General features: G+C 45.3%; 1 protein-coding gene across 17 annotated transcripts in view; it reads left to right on the top strand.

Moving 5' to 3' along the window:
* The window catches only part of slc16a13 (solute carrier family 16 member 13), a 135,099-nt gene that overhangs the window by 50,967 nt on the left and 68,871 nt on the right, over positions 1-15,261 (top strand). For 8 of the 17 annotated variants that reach the window (XR_011886049.1, XR_011886048.1, XM_072258468.1 and 5 more), the window contains 4 exons: positions 333-411; positions 2,863-3,121; positions 3,274-3,340; positions 13,333-13,553. Coding sequence is in view for 13 of the 17 variants with exons in the window: in XM_072258468.1 (XP_072114569.1) it covers positions 13,349-13,553 (205 nt within the window). In the remaining 4 variants the exon portion in view is untranslated. Of the gene's footprint in view, positions 1-332; positions 412-2,862; positions 3,122-3,273; positions 3,341-4,772; positions 7,060-12,410; positions 12,724-13,332; positions 13,554-15,261 lie in introns of those variants that run through there. The other 9 variants (XM_072258465.1, XM_072258466.1, XM_072258462.1 and 6 more) reach the window with 6 other exon arrangements.

Below are 15,261 nucleotides of genomic sequence, written 5' to 3'. Positions count from 1 at the left end.
CCTGAATACCACCAGAGGTGGAGGAACTTCACCGCTGCCACTAAGCGCCAGCGGCATAACGGGCAAAAGAAGGAGAAGCGGGTGGGCGTCCTTCTCACCTGTTCCAGGATCAGTGCGGCACGGTAGCGTCGCGGTTAGCATAACACTCTTATGGCACCAGTTCCCACCGTTTGTCCATAAGGAGTTTGTACCTTCTCTCCAGGGCAGTGCGGTTTCCTCCCACATTCCGACGATGTATAGTTTAATTGTTCTCGCGGTGTCGGTGAGCAGCACGGGCGTGCTCATTGGGACTGTCTCTCTAAATCTCTGAAATAGCTGATCTCTCATTTCAGCACCAGTGTCCCCGTGCCTCTTGCTATCAAGGAAGATCTTTCAAAAGGGATCAGGGACAGAACTTCAAGTCCACATTGGGTAAATCTTGAATATAAATCTTTACCAGGGTTTTCATTGGCTTCTATTTTAGGGACCTCGCTTTCCTTTTCTCTTTCTAAATTGCATAAACAAATGGTTAACCCAAAGGTAAAACATACTTTATGAATATGGTTTCAATTTCGAAAATTTTTTGGGTTAAATCAATTTATTCTTGCAAGTCCTATTATATCTAACTTGTTTTTTCAACCCTCTATCATGGATCAAGCCTATTTGGCTTGGAAAACTAAAGGTATATCAAGATTTTGTGATCTATTTTTGGATAATTGTTTCATGTCTTTTGAACAGTTATCTAACAAATACAATTTGCCTAGATCCCATTTCCTTAGACATTTACAGATTAGAAATTTTTAAAATACTGTTCTTCCTACCTTTCCGAATTTATATTCATCGGATATTTTGGGAAAAATTCTAGATTTAAATCCTTTTCAGAAAGGTGTAATAGCAAACATTTATAATATAATTATGAAAATATGCCCAGACATATCTAATAAAGTTAAGACCAATTGGGAAAGGGAACTTAAGATTATTTTACCCATTGGAAAAATGGGAAAAAATTCTTCAATTAGTTAATTCATCCTCTATATGTGCTAAACATCTGTTGATACAGTTTAAAGTAGTGCATAGGGTTCACATATCCAATGATAAATTAGCTCGTTCTTACTCTCATATAAATCCTATATGTGATAGATGTCATTCCGAGATATCTTCTTTAACTCATATGTTTTGGTCATGTCCTCTTTTAAAAAAATACTGGAAAGATATCTTTGATATTATTTCAACTGTTTTGAGTATTGATTTACAACCCCACCCTATTACTGCAATTTTTGATTTACCAATGATGGAAGCAAATCCTTTAACATCTTCAGCTCGTTGGATGATTGCATTTCTTACACTAATGGCCAGATGATCCATTTTGCTGAATTGGAAAGAGATCAATCTCCCCACCACATTTCATTGGTTCTTTCAAACTATGTTGTGTTTAAATTTAGAAAAAATTAGAAGTGTTATTCATGATCCCTCTATTAAATTTGAAAAGACTTGGAGGCCATTTACTCAATACTTTCATATGATGTAATTTGACCTTTTCCAAAGCTACTCTATTTCTTTTTAGTATAAGTTGAGGGGAGCGGAGTCAATGACACTAATGGTTCTTTTTTTAATGTTTCACAACAGCCCATATCTTTTTTTTTCTGTAGTTTAGTTGGTCTATTTTGTAGATTAGTTTTCTTTGGGTTTGTTTTTCCTTTTTCATGTTAATTTGTCTATATATAATATTTGTATCCTGTAAGATTGGGAGGTTTAATATCCATGTATTAACTGGGTTTATACTTATATATGATAATTACAATATAATCCCAATAACTTTGTATGGTTACTATGATATGTTAATCTTTATCATTATGATACCAATAAAAAGATTGAAAAAGAAAAAAAAGAGAAAAAAGGGATCGGATGGGGTCTTCATGGCTGGCATGTTGGAGGCATCCTTCAAAGAGCCTGGTCCCCCTGCCAGGAATCTCAAGGTCAGATAAAAAGCAAAGCCAGAGGTGAAGTCCTCTTCATCTGTCCAGGGAGCAATCTTTAGAGACAATCCTTCCCCAAACTGTCCTTCCAGGTGAGGTGGCACTTCACCTGTGAGCCTGTTGGGGTCATCTGCTGTATCTGGTGTTCCCGGTGTGGCCTCCTGTATATCGGTGGGACCTGACATCGATTGGAAGACCTCTTCACTCCATCTGCCACAAACAGTGGGATCTCCCAGTGGCCACCCATTTCAATTCTACTTGCCATTCTTGCATGTCAGTCCATGGCATCCTTTACTGTCACGATGAGGCCACACTCAGATTGGAGGAACAACACCTTATGTTCTGCCTGGGTAGCCTCCGACCTGATGGCATGAACATCGATTTCTTGACCTCCTGGTAATTACCCTCGCCCTCTCTTTCACCATTCCCCATTCCTGTTTCCCTCTCTCACTTTATCTCCTTACCTGCTCGTCACGGCCCTCTGGTGCTCCTCCCCCTTCCTTTTCTTCCATGCTGTTCTGTCCTCTCCCATCAGATTCCCCCTTCTCCAGACCTGTATCTCTTTCACCAATCAACTCCCCAGCTCTTTACTTCAGCCTCCCCCCGCCTCCCCTTTCCGGTTTCACCTATCTCACCTGTCACCTTGTGCTTTTCCCTCCCCTTCCCCCACCTTTTTACTCTGACTCCCCATCGCTTTTTCCCCCCACCCTGCTGAAGGGTCCAGACCCGAAACGTCGACTGTACTCTTTTCCATAGATGCTGCCTGGCCTGCTGAGTTCCTCCAGCGTTGTGTGTGTGTTTCTCGGATTTCCAGCATCTGCAGATTTTCTCTTGTTTGTGAAACTTTAGAGACGGTCCCTTGCTAGGTATTTGCTTTGATGTGAGCTGTAATCTAAATTATTTGCAGGTATAATCCTGAGCGAGAGTGGCAGGGGCAGATAAACTATCCCAGGGACATCTCCAGCATGAGGAAAGTGGGACCCGGACTGGAGCGCAGATAGGAAGACCTGTTTTGGTGTCTGAGGTGTAAGAAGTTCGCTGTACTCGTCGCGCAGATGTCGTGTCAGGGAAGCAATGCGCCGATGAGTTTCTTCATTTAAATATTTTGTAACTTCCTCTTTGTAAATGCCGGGGAGGTCACAGACTGCGTTTAATTCATTGTTCGGGTAGGTACTGAGGCTGCTGTACTTGTCTCTGTCTGTCTGCCCTTCAACCCTGAACCTACTTTGGGTTTTGGGCTGGAAATGACCCATTTCCCTAAATTTGTAACTCCCCCATTCCGCGAAGGGTTTCTTATTTGGACTCTTTCTTTCCACAGGGGGAGGATTGTGAGGCAGAGTATGTCCGTGTATGGAGCAGCTTAAAGGTTTCTCGGCACCGATAAGGTAAGGAAGCGCACACACTGACCCTCACGGGGTATGGTCCCACACAGCCAGCACTGAATTATTGAGGGTAGACTTTATTCGCCATGATGTGTTGGTGTGACATGAAATAAAAATAACAACAGAAGTACAGATATGGAGTACAATGTGCATAAATCCCAGCACATTATTACAGTATTATGAAAAGTGTTTACAGTGCAGTGATGGGATTAATAGACTGTGGTAGTGTAAATTAACTGGAATGCTTGATCAGATTAACTGCTGGGGGAGGGGATCCTTTAAGATGCAGGAGTTTTGTCTCATTAGCTCTGTTGCGTTTTCCAGAAGGGAGCTTTAGGAAAAGGCAGTTTACTGGGTGGGTAGTGTCCGCAATAATTTTCCTGTATCTTTTTCAGCAAGCAACTTCCCAGCTCTTTACTTCACCCCTCCCCCTCTTCTGGTTTCACTTGTCACCTACCACCTTGTACTTCCTCCCCTCCCCACCTTGTTACTCTGAGTTCTCTTCCTTTCTCGTCCTGGAGAAATGTCGACTGTACCCTTTTCCAGCCTACGCTGCCTGACCTACTGAGTTCCTCCAGCATTTTGTGTCTGTGTGTTTTGGATTCCCAGCATCTGCAGATTTTCTTGTTTATAATTTTCCTGGACACGTGCTAGTCATGTCTGTACAGAGTAACTTCAACACACGTGATTCAGCAGTGACTGGAAATCTTGGACAACACACAGACACACAAAGTGCTGGAAGAACTCAACAGGTTGGGCAGCATTACGGTGCGGAATCAATCATTGACCTGTCTGGCTCAGATCCGTCATCAGAACTGAATTACTGTATCTTGTCTTATACATACCAGATGTCTTGTTCTCTGTGTGTTAACTGGTGGCTTCATGTATCCCGTGCTACGAAGGGTTAATCTGGATAACTTTTAGTATTAGTTGCTGTCACGACCTGGCGACTCCCACGGCAAACTGGCCCCTCACCCTCCATTCTCCCACGAAAGCGGCGCTAGGGAACTGGGTCAGTAGTTGCAAACAAAACTTCTCTCCGCTCCTCGGATATCAGACCCCATTCAGCAGCAAAATCTGATGACTCTTCCCTGCAGAGCAAAGTTAAAAGTAAATTTATGAACAAAGAACGGACAGCTGCCTCTCCTTTCATCCTGCCATCTGCTCCCCTAGGGTAAGCTCCTGGGGAGGTGGGGACAGGGTGGGGGAGACAGTGTGTATACGTGTGTCATTGGTCACCTGCTGCAAAACGTCATCGCGTACTGTGCCAGTAATGAGTCCTGCAGTCCAGGCAACTGAGCTTCATTCTCAAGCTGGCCGGCTGGCCTGTTCTCTTGCAACTTCTGTCACTCTGTGCAAAATACAGGGGTACAGTACCGGAAAAAGGGAGGGGTTGAGGAAGGCAGCATGGCAACTTTGCAATGGCCTATCGGTTAAAAACATTCCATCCGCCGTCTTGCACGCTCTTTAGGGGAGTGCACGGTTTTGTTCTGAAGTATGGAGCACGGTGATTCTCATTTGGTGGGAAACGTGCCTCTCCCTGGTTGCTGGCTGCTTGGCTGAAATACCCTTCCCTCCCTCGACCCAGACCAGCCCCTTGCTCTCAAGAGTGTCTCTGTGGTGGGGGAGTGGAAGGGACTGTGAGCAGTACAGTTATTTACAATGCCTGGCTCTTTCCAAGATCTCCCCGTCTCCACCAGGTGTTTCAGTTTCCTCCTACAGTCCAAAGACATGTGGGTTAGAGTTAGCTAGTTGTGAGTATGCTCAGACGGTGCCAGAAGGATGCCTGCCCCTGGGGGCTGCCCCAGCGCATCTTGTTCATCAGCACAAATGATGTATTGTACTATGTTTCATTGTACACGTGATAATTAAAGCCAATCTTTAATCATTTTCCCCACTCCTTCCCTTTCTCCCCTCCTATCAGATTCCTCCTTCAACCCTTTACCCATTCCACCCATCACCTCAAAGATTCTCACTTAATCAGCCCCGTTGCCCCACCTACCCATCTCCCCTTCACCAGGTCTCACCTATCACCTGCCAGCCCACCCCACATTCTGGTTTCTGGTCTCTTCCTGTCCAGTCCTGATGAGGGGTCTTGGCTTGAAACATCGACTGTTTATTCCTCTCCGTAGATGCAGCCTGACCTGCTGAGTTCCTTGCACAGCTTGTGTTTCCCCATTTTTATGGAGCTGTCTTTGTGCAGACAAACACCCCAAGGACGTGTCTCAGGAGTTAGACCATTCAGGACTCTTGAAGCTCATCCTCACAATGCTCTCCCCCTCCCTGCCCCTCCTCTCTCTCCACACCCCGCCTCCCACCGGTAAATTGGGCAGCAGCTAAATGTGGGTGTGAAAATAGTTGCTTGTATATTTGGGTAAGCCTCTTCAGGGAAATGATAATTAAGTGCCATTCATACTGAATCTTAAAGTGGTTCTCACATGTTGCTGCCAACTCTCTCTTCCTCTTTGCACCTTTCTCTCTCTGACTTGCTGTCTCACTTACTTTTCTCTCTGTCTCCCCCACCTCCCCTCCCTTCCTCCCTCTTCCCCCTTTTCCCCACTACCTCCACCTTCCCAGCCCTCCCTTGGGTTCTTGATCTTCCTCAGTAAACAAGTTTTCAAAGTGAGGGAGGGGGAGTCTGTGGAAGTGAATCTTCAGTGTGACCGCTTCAAATGACTGTTCTTCTGTAAAACAGCCAAAAGAAGTCTCACTCCTCTCATCAAAATTCCCCCATTTCATACGTAAGATTGTGCTCTCTGTACTTCTCAGACTTGTGGTTTCTTTGACTACAAACACGTCATTTATTTTCTGCCTTCCTTGACTGATCAACCCAATGTTTCATAGTCTCCTGGTCTACAGAAAGCCAGTGCTGATCAAACTTAGGAGGGCAGGTGGCTGAACAGGGAGGTAACAAAGCCCTGATGGAAGAGAGGGTGACAAAAGTGGCTGAGGCAGAGGTTGTGGTTAAGATCTTGTGAGTAAGGAGAGAGGTGTTGAGGCTGGCAAGTCAAGTTTATTGCCATTTAACTATATACATATATACCGTCAAATGAGACGTTTCTCTGGACCAGGGTGTAATGTACAGTAGTACACAACACACAGTAACGTGAAAGTAAGGATAAAATCTACAAATGAGTTACAGATAATTAGACAAAGTATAGTGCATAAATTAAATATTGTAAGGTACTGAACAGATTAACCAGTGATACTTCAAATGCGATTCTGCAGGAAGTTCAGAAGCCTAATGTTTCCCATCCTGACTGTCCTAGTCTTTATGCATCATAGTCTTCTTCCTGATGGTAGAAAGTCAAAGAGGGTGCTGGATGGATGGGTGGGATCCTTAATAATACTATGGGCCCTGTGTACGCAGTGCTCCTGATAAATGTCCCTGATGGATGGTAGGGAGACCCTTATGATCCTCTCAGCTATTTTCACTGCTCTTTGTAGGACTTGTGATACGATGCTCAGTTTCTCCCATAGCAGATGGAGATGCAACTTGTCGGGACGCTCTCCGTGGTGCTGTTGGGGTGGGAAGGGGCCTCAATCTTCTTGGGACGTGGAGGTACTGCTGTGTGTTTCACGAACTAACTGTGAGATTGCAGAGGAAGTCAAGCCACCTGCATCTTGCAGCTGTATCAGACCAACAAAGAGGATATGAAACTCAGCATTGTTCCGATGACCTTGGACATAGTCTTCTGTTGCTGTAGCCCATCCACTTCAAGGTTTGACGTGTTGTGTGCTCAGAGATGTTCTTCTGCGCTCTACTGCTGGAATGTGTAGTTATCTGAGTTACTGTTACCTCTCTATCAGCATGAACCAGTCCTCTGACCTCTCTCATTAACAAGGTGCGGCAGATAGATTTTTTTTTTGTTGTTTTCGTACCATTCTCTGTAAACTCCAGAGACTGTTGAAAATCCCAGGAGATCAGCAGTTCCTGAGATACTCAACCATGGCGCCAGCAATCTTTCCACAGTGAAAGTCACATTTCTTCCCCATTCTGATGTTTGGCCTGAACAGCAACTGAACCTCCTGACCATGTTTGTGTGGTTCTATCCATTGTGTTGCTGCCACATGATTGGCTGATTAGATATTTGCATTAATGAGCTGGTGTACAGGTGTATCTGAAAGTGGCAACTGAGTGTAGGTAATGAAGATCAGCTCAGCCTGAAACGTCAACTCTTCTTTCTCCTCCATAGATGCTGCTTGACTTGATGAGTTCCTCCAGCATTTTGTGTGTGCTGCTCTGGAACGTACTTATCAGCTATCGAAAGAATAGATGTGGAAGGTGGTGAATCTGTGGAATTCATTGCCACAGACAGCTGTGGAGGCCAAATCATCAGGTATCTTTAAAGAAGAGTTTGAAAGGTTCTTGATTACTAAGGATGGCAATGGTTACAGAGAGAAGGCAAGTGAATAACGTTGAGGGGGATATTATTCAGCCATGATGGAATGGTGGAGCAGGCTTGATGGGCCAAATGGCCTAACTTGGCTCCTATGTCCTATGGAAGATGACCACTATCACTGGAGGAAGGGTACCGGGCAAACTCATCAGACTAATGATCAGTGGGTTCAACGGCCCTGAATCCTAGCATCTTTTAAGAAGAGGCAGCAAGGGTGTTGAGCACATTGTTAGTAATCTTCCAAAATTTGCAGTTAATACCAGGAGATTGGAAAATTTATTCTAGAAAGAAAGAAAACCATATGACTCACAGGAGCAGAGTTAGGCTATTTGGTTCATCAAACAGCTGATTTATTTTCCCTCTCAACCGCTTTCTCCTGCCTTCTCTCCATAACCTTTGATATGTTTAGTAATCAAGAACCTGTCAATCTCTGCTTCAAACGTGCCCAATGATCTGGCCTCCACAGCCATCTGTGGCAATAAATTCCACAGATTCATGACCCTCTGACTAGAGATATTCCACCTCATCTCTGTTCTAAAATGACGTCTCTCTATTCAGAATCTGTGCTCGCTAGTCCTAGACTCCCCCCATTAGAGAAAACATTTCTCATCATTTTCTCTATCTTGTTCATTATGTCCCATGTCATATGATGTGGGCAATCATGGTCTTTCCATGACCGTGATTGTTCTTGGCAAATTTTTCTGCAGAAGTGGTTTGCCATTGCCGTCTTCTGGGCAGTGTCTTTATAAGATGGGTGACCCCGGCCAGTATCAATACTCTTCAGAGATTGTCTGCCTGGTGTTAGTGGTTGCAGAACCAGGACTTGTGATACGCACCAGATGCACCGGCTGCTTGTACGACCATTCACCGCCTGCTCCTGTGTCTTCACGTGACCCTGATCGGGGGTCCCCTTGCCCAAGGGTGACCTGCAGGCTTACCTCTCTTTTGGTAGAGATGTATCTCCATCCACCACCCAGGTTGCCTGAGTATTGGAAGAATGTGAAAGCTTTAGAGAGGGTATAGAGGAGATTTGCCAGGTCATTCCTGGATTAGAGAGCAGGTCTATTGACGATAGGTTAAGCGAGCTAGGTTTTTTCTCCTTGGAGCAGGGAGAATGAGAGATGACTTGTTGGAGGTGTACAAGATGATAAGAAGAATAGATTGAGTGGATAGCAGAGATTTATTTTCCCAGGGCAGAAATGGCTAATATGAGGGGCATAACTTGAAAGTGTTTGGAAGAATGTATAGGGGGATGTCAGAGGGAGGTTTTTTACACAGAATGGTATGTGTATGGATGAACTACAACAATTGTTCATCCCAGTTTGGCAAAAGAATAAACCAGGGAAGGTAGTGCACCCGTGGCTGACAAGGGAAATTAGGAATAGTATCAATTCCAAAGAAGAAACATACAAATTAGCCAGAAAAAGCGGCTCACCTGAGGACTGGGATAAATTCAGAGTCCAGCAAAGGAGGACAAAGGGCTTAATTAGGAAGGGGAAAAAAGATCATGAGAGAAAACTGGCAGGGAACATAAAAACTGACTGTAAAAGCTTTTATAGATATGTGAAAAGAAAAAGATTGGTTAAGACAAATGTAGGTCCCTTACAGACAGAAACAGGTGAATTGATCGTGGGGAAACAAGGACATGGCAGACCAATTGAATAACTACTTTGGTTCTGTCTTCACTAAGGAGGACATAAATAATCTTCCAGAAATAGTAGGGGACCGAGGGTCTAGTGAGATGGAGGAACTGATAGAAATACATGCTAGTAGGGAAGTGGTGTTAGGTAAATTGAAGGGATTGAAGGCAGATAAATCCCCAGGGCCAGATGGTCTGCATCTCAGAGTGCTTAAGGAAGTAGCTCAAGAAATAGTGGATGCATTAGTGATAATTTTTCAAAACTCTTTAGATTCTGGACTAGTTCCTGAGGATTGGAGGGTACCTAATGTAACCCCGCTTTTTAAAAAAGGAGGGAGAGAGAAACTGGGGAATTATAGACTGGTTAGCCTGACATCGGTCGTGGGGAAAATGCTAGAGTCCGTTATCAAAGATGTGATAACAGCGCATTTGGAAAGTGGTGAAATCATTGGACAAAGTCAGCATGGATTTGTGAAAGGAAAATCATGTCTGACGAATCTCATAGAATTTTTTGAGGATGTAACTAGTAGAATGGATAGGGGAGAACCAGTGGATGTGGTCTATTTGGATTTTCAAAAGGCTTTTGGCAAGGTCCCACACAGGAGATTAGTGTGCAAACTTAAAGCACACGGTATTGGGGGTAAGGTATTGATGTGGATAGAGAATTGGTTAGCAGGCAGGAAGCAAAGAGTAGGAATAAACGGGACCTTTTCAGAATGGCAGGCAGTGACTAGTGGGATACCTCAAGGCTCAGTGCTGGGACCCCAGTTGTTTACAATATATATTAATGACTTTGACGAGGGAATTAAATGCAGCATCTCCAAGTTTGCGGATGACATGAAGCTGGGCGGCAGTGTTAGCTGTGAGGAGGATGCTAAGAGGATGCAGGGTGACTTGGATAGGTTAGGTGAGTGGGCAAATTCATGGCAGGTGCAATTTAATATGGATAAATGTGAGGTTATCCACTTTGGTGGCAAAAACAGGAAAACAGATTATTATCTGAATGGTGGCCGATTAGGAAAAGGGGAGGTGCAACGAGACCTGGGTGTCATTATACACCAGTCATTGAAAGTGGGCATACAGGTTCAGCAGGTGGTGAAAAAGGCGAATGGTATGCTGGCATTCATAGCAAGAGGATTCAAGTACAGGAGCAGGGAGGTACTACTGCAGTTGTACAAGGCCTTGGTGAGACCACACCTGGAGTATTGTGTGCAGTTTTGGTCCCCTAATCTGAGGAAAGACATCCTTGCCATAGAGGGAGTACAAAGAAGGTTTATCAGATTGATTCCTGGGATGGCAGGACTTTCATATGAAGAAAGACTGGATGAACTGGGCTTGTACTCGTTGGAATTTAGAAGATTGAGGGGGGATCTGATTGAAACGTATAAAATCCTAAAGGGATTGGACAGGCTAGATGCAGGAAGATTGTTCCCAATGTTGGGGAAGTCCAGAACAAGGGGTCACAGTTTGAGGATAAAGGGGAAGCCTTTTAGGACTGAGATTAGGAAAAACTTCTTCACACAGAGAGTGGTGAATCTGTGGAATTCTCTGCCACAGGAAACGGTTGAGGCCAGTTAATTGGCTATATTTAAGAGGGAGTTAGATATGGCCCTTGTGGCTACGGGGATCAGGGGATATGGAGAGGAGGCAGGTACAGGGTTCTGAGTTGGATGATCAGCCATGATCATAATAAATGGCGGTGCAGGCTCGAAGGGCCGAATGGCCTACTCCTGCACCTATTTTCTATGTTTCTATGTTTATGGTGGGGGATGTCGGAGAGTGTTTTATACACAGAATGGTACGTGTATGGTGGGGGATGTCGGAGAGTGTTTTATACACAGAATGGTATGTGTATGGTGGGGGATGTCAGAGAGCGTTTTTTACACAGAATGGTACGTGTATGGTGGGGGATGTCAGAGAGTGTTTTTTACACAGAATGGTACGTGTATGGTGGGGGATGTCAGAGAGCGTTTTTTACACAGAATAGTACGTGTATGGTAGGGGATGTCAGAGAGCGTTTTTTACACAGAATGGTACGTGTATGGTGGGGGATGTCAGAGAGCGTTTTTTACACAGAATGGTACGTGTATGGTAGGGGATGTCGGAGAGTGTTTTATACACAGAATGGTACGTGTATGGTGGGGGATGTCGGAGAGCGTTTTTTTACACAGAATGGTACGTGTATGGTAGGGGATGCCACCGGTGGTGGTGGAGGCAGATACGATGAAGACAAGTGAGGCACATGGTTGATAGAAAAATGGATGGCCGTGTGGGAGGGAAGGGTTAGATTGATCTTGGAGTACATTAAAAGGACAGCACAACTTTGTGGGCTGAAGGGCCTGTACTGCGCTGTATGTTTGAACGGGAGGTCTCGGTGTAGCTGCAGAGATCATTGGAGAGACCAGAGCCGTCCAATGAAGTGCAGGTTGGGAAGAGGATTCCCCTTACGTTACAATGCTAATTTTTGGGAAAAGGAGATGGTGCTACGGCCCTTACTCTGGGGTTTAGAAGAATTAGGCGGTCTTTAAATTTACCTATTTTTAAATTTGGAAATCGCAGGGTATCAGGCCCTCCCAATCCAATGAGCCCGTGCCACCCAATTACACTCCTGTGAACAATTAATCTACTGACCCATTTGTCTTTGGATTATGGGAGAAAACTCAAGCGGTCACAAACAAACTCCTTACAGATCCGTAACTTTGTCACATACAAACTTCTTACAGATTGAATTCAATCCCTAACTTTGATTGCTGGCATGTAATTGCGTTACACTAGCTACTATGCTCCCAAGCAGTACAATAGATGGGCAGAAGGGTGGGTTTAATTTCACCAAGTCCTGTCAAAGAACCTTTTGTCCTGGAGGGCGGTGGCGGTGGGGGTGGTGAGGTTGGAGGAGCTTTGGCCTTTCGTGTAGCCTTTCCAAGGTTAGCTTGTCCATGGAGCAGCGAGTGGTTGGTAAGGTTATACTGAGCAAAAAGCAGGAAGAGATGTCTTTGTCATTGAGCTGGTTATCAGGAATTGTCTCCGTGTGCAGGTCATATCGTTCAGGACAGAACGTTCAGCATATATATGTTGCAGCTTTGTGTCAGCCTCCTCCCCTCCCCAGCGAGGTTGGTCACGTTTCCCGTGTTGGGAGGCTGGTGAGGAGTTCGGCATTGGACGATGAAGCCTGTGGTCATGCGCTGCCGTTGATCTGGTCAGAGGAACGCTGGAGTGAGGGGGAACTGGACCTCTGGGAATCCGCAGGAGTCCATTAGATTAAGATATCGCTCAGGAACTCAGCACTGAGACAGCCAGCACGCCTCAGGAAGATAAAGAAAACAGAAAATTCTGGAAGAACCCAGCGGGTCAGCTAGATCTGTGGGCAGAGAAATAATTATGTCTGAAGTCTGCAACTCTTCCTTGGAACTGAGAGGGTGGGGGTGGATCTGGGTAATAGAGACGGTGGGTGGGATGGAGGAAATTTCTGGCTCAGTATACGGAGGAAGGGAAAAAAGGGGAGAGAGAGGGAGGGATAGAGCGGGGGAGAGGGGGAATAGGGCAGGAAGGGAGAAGGGCAGGGTGGTGGGAGGAAACGGGTGAGTGTGAGGTGAGGGAAGGGGGGGTCGGAGAGGTGAGAGTGGGATGGAGGGGACAGTGGGAGAGGGCTAGGGGGCCAGAAGGAGGATGGAGAGGCATAGGGATAGAGGAATGGAGGAGGAAGAGGGATAGGGAATGGCGAGGAAAAGGAATAGAAGGATGTAGTGGGGGAGGGAGAGGTAGATGGATGTCAGGGAAAAATGGCCAGTCTCAGTAAAAGCGCGTGTGTGTAAAATCTAAATTTGGAGAAAGCTGTAATCACTTTGAGATGCGCTAAGTGGAATGTAGATTCTGAAAGGAATGTTACAGTCACTACAGAAATGCCATGTCTTAAGAAGAATGAAGTTACCCTTTTGTCACGGCTCTGTTCGAAACAGGTGACAGCCGGCGGCCATGGGAACCAAGGTGAGGAATGAGGCCCCGGACGGTGGCTGGGGATGGATGATTGTTGTATCAGCGTTTATCCAGTCGGCTCTGGTGTTTGGGGTCATCCGCTCATTCGGAGTTTTTTTCGTGGCCTTTAAGGATCACTTCTCGGAGGCCGCGAGCACAGTGTCCTGGATCACATCCATGGCAGTCGCCATTCAGCAGTTCTGCAGTGAGTACTGAGGCCGGGCAACCGCCCGCTTTAATTCTACTCATCAGATTCCTTTCTTCTCTCCTTTACCTCTTCCACCTATCTTCTCCGGGCATCTACTTCATCCACCCCCTCCCACGAACCTGTCGATGCTCCCGCTCACCCTTCCTCTGAGCCGTCCGCCACCCGCCCACACCAACCACCAGCCAGCTTGTGCTCCTCCTCCCCCCCCCCCCTTCTTATTTCCGCTTCCGGCTTCCACCCCTTCCTTTCCAGATCTGATGAAGGGTCTGGGCCTGAAACATCAACTGTCTTACCCCCTCCATAGATGCTGCCTGACCTGCTGAGTTCCTCCACTGTTTTGTGCGTTGTCTGGAGTCAGAGAGCCAGCTGTTTCACACACAACCCTGTGTTTCGGACAAATGCTTCCTCACAAAACTGCAGTCACTGTTTATTCAGTGTCAGACCCACTCATTCAGCACTGTACATAAGCGATGTTAATTCATCAAAGGCTTAGTCACACTCTGAGTGTGTATTGAATATTCAGGGTACTCACCATACAGGTTCAAGTTTGTTGTCATTCAAATGTACACATGTATACCGCCAAACAAAACAACGTTCCTCCAGACCAAGGTGTACAACACAGTACATATACAGTGGCATGCAAAAGTTTGGGCATCCCTGATCAAAATTTCTGTTACTGTGAATAGCTAAGCAAGTACTGATTTCCAAAAGGCATAAAGTTAAAGATGACATGTTTCTTTAATATTTTAAGCAAGAAAACTTTTTTTTATTTCCATCTTTTACAGTTACAAAATAACAAAAAAAAGGAAAAGGGTCCGAAGCAAAAGTTTGGGGTCCCTGATGGTCAGAACTTAGTAACACCCCCTTTGGCAAGTATCACAGCTTGTAAATGCTTTTTGTAGCCAGCTAAGAGTCTTTCAATTCTTGTTTGGGGGATTTTCACCCATTCTTCCTTGCAAAAGGCTTCTAGTTCTGTGAGATTCTTGGGCCGTCTTGCATGCACTGCTCTTTTGAGGTCTATCCACAGACTTTCGATGATGCTTAGGTCGGGGGACTGTGAGGGCCATGGCAAAACCTTCAGCTTGCACCTCTTGAGGTAGTCCATTGTGGATTTTGAGGTGTGTTTAGGATCATTATCCTGTTGTGGAAGCCATCCTCTTTTCATCCTTGGCTTTTTTACAGATGGTGTGATGTTTGCTTCCAGAATTTGCTGGTATTTAATTGAATTCATTCTTCCCTCTACCAGTGAAATGTTCCCAGTGCCACTGGCTGCAACACAAGCCCAAAGCATGATCGATCCACCCCCGTGCTTAACAGTTGGAGAGGTGTTCTTTTCATGAAATTCTGCACTTTTTTTTTTCTCCAAACATACCTTTGCTCAAAGTATTTGCCATGGCCCTCACAGTCCCCTGACCTAAACATCATCGAGAATCTGTGGATAGACCTCAAAAGAGCAGTGCATGCAAGATGACCCAAGAATCTCACAGAACTAGAAGGCTTTTGCAAGAAAGAATGGGCGAAAATCCCCCAAACAAGAATTGAAAGACTCTTAGCTGGCTACAGAAAGCGTTTACCAGCTGTGATACTTGCCAAAGGGGGTGTTACTAAGTACTGCCAGGCAGGGTGCCCAAACTTATTTTGAAACTGTAAAAGATGGAAATCAAAAAATTTTCTTGCTTAAGACATTAAAGAAATGTGTCATCTT

The sequence above is a fragment of the Mobula birostris genome, chromosome 5, assembly GCF_030028105.1.
Source record: "Mobula birostris isolate sMobBir1 chromosome 5, sMobBir1.hap1, whole genome shotgun sequence".
Taxonomy (NCBI): domain Eukaryota; kingdom Metazoa; phylum Chordata; class Chondrichthyes; order Myliobatiformes; family Myliobatidae; genus Mobula; species Mobula birostris.
Note: the sequence above shows the minus strand (reverse complement) of the source record. Positions and strands in the feature narration are given on the sequence as shown.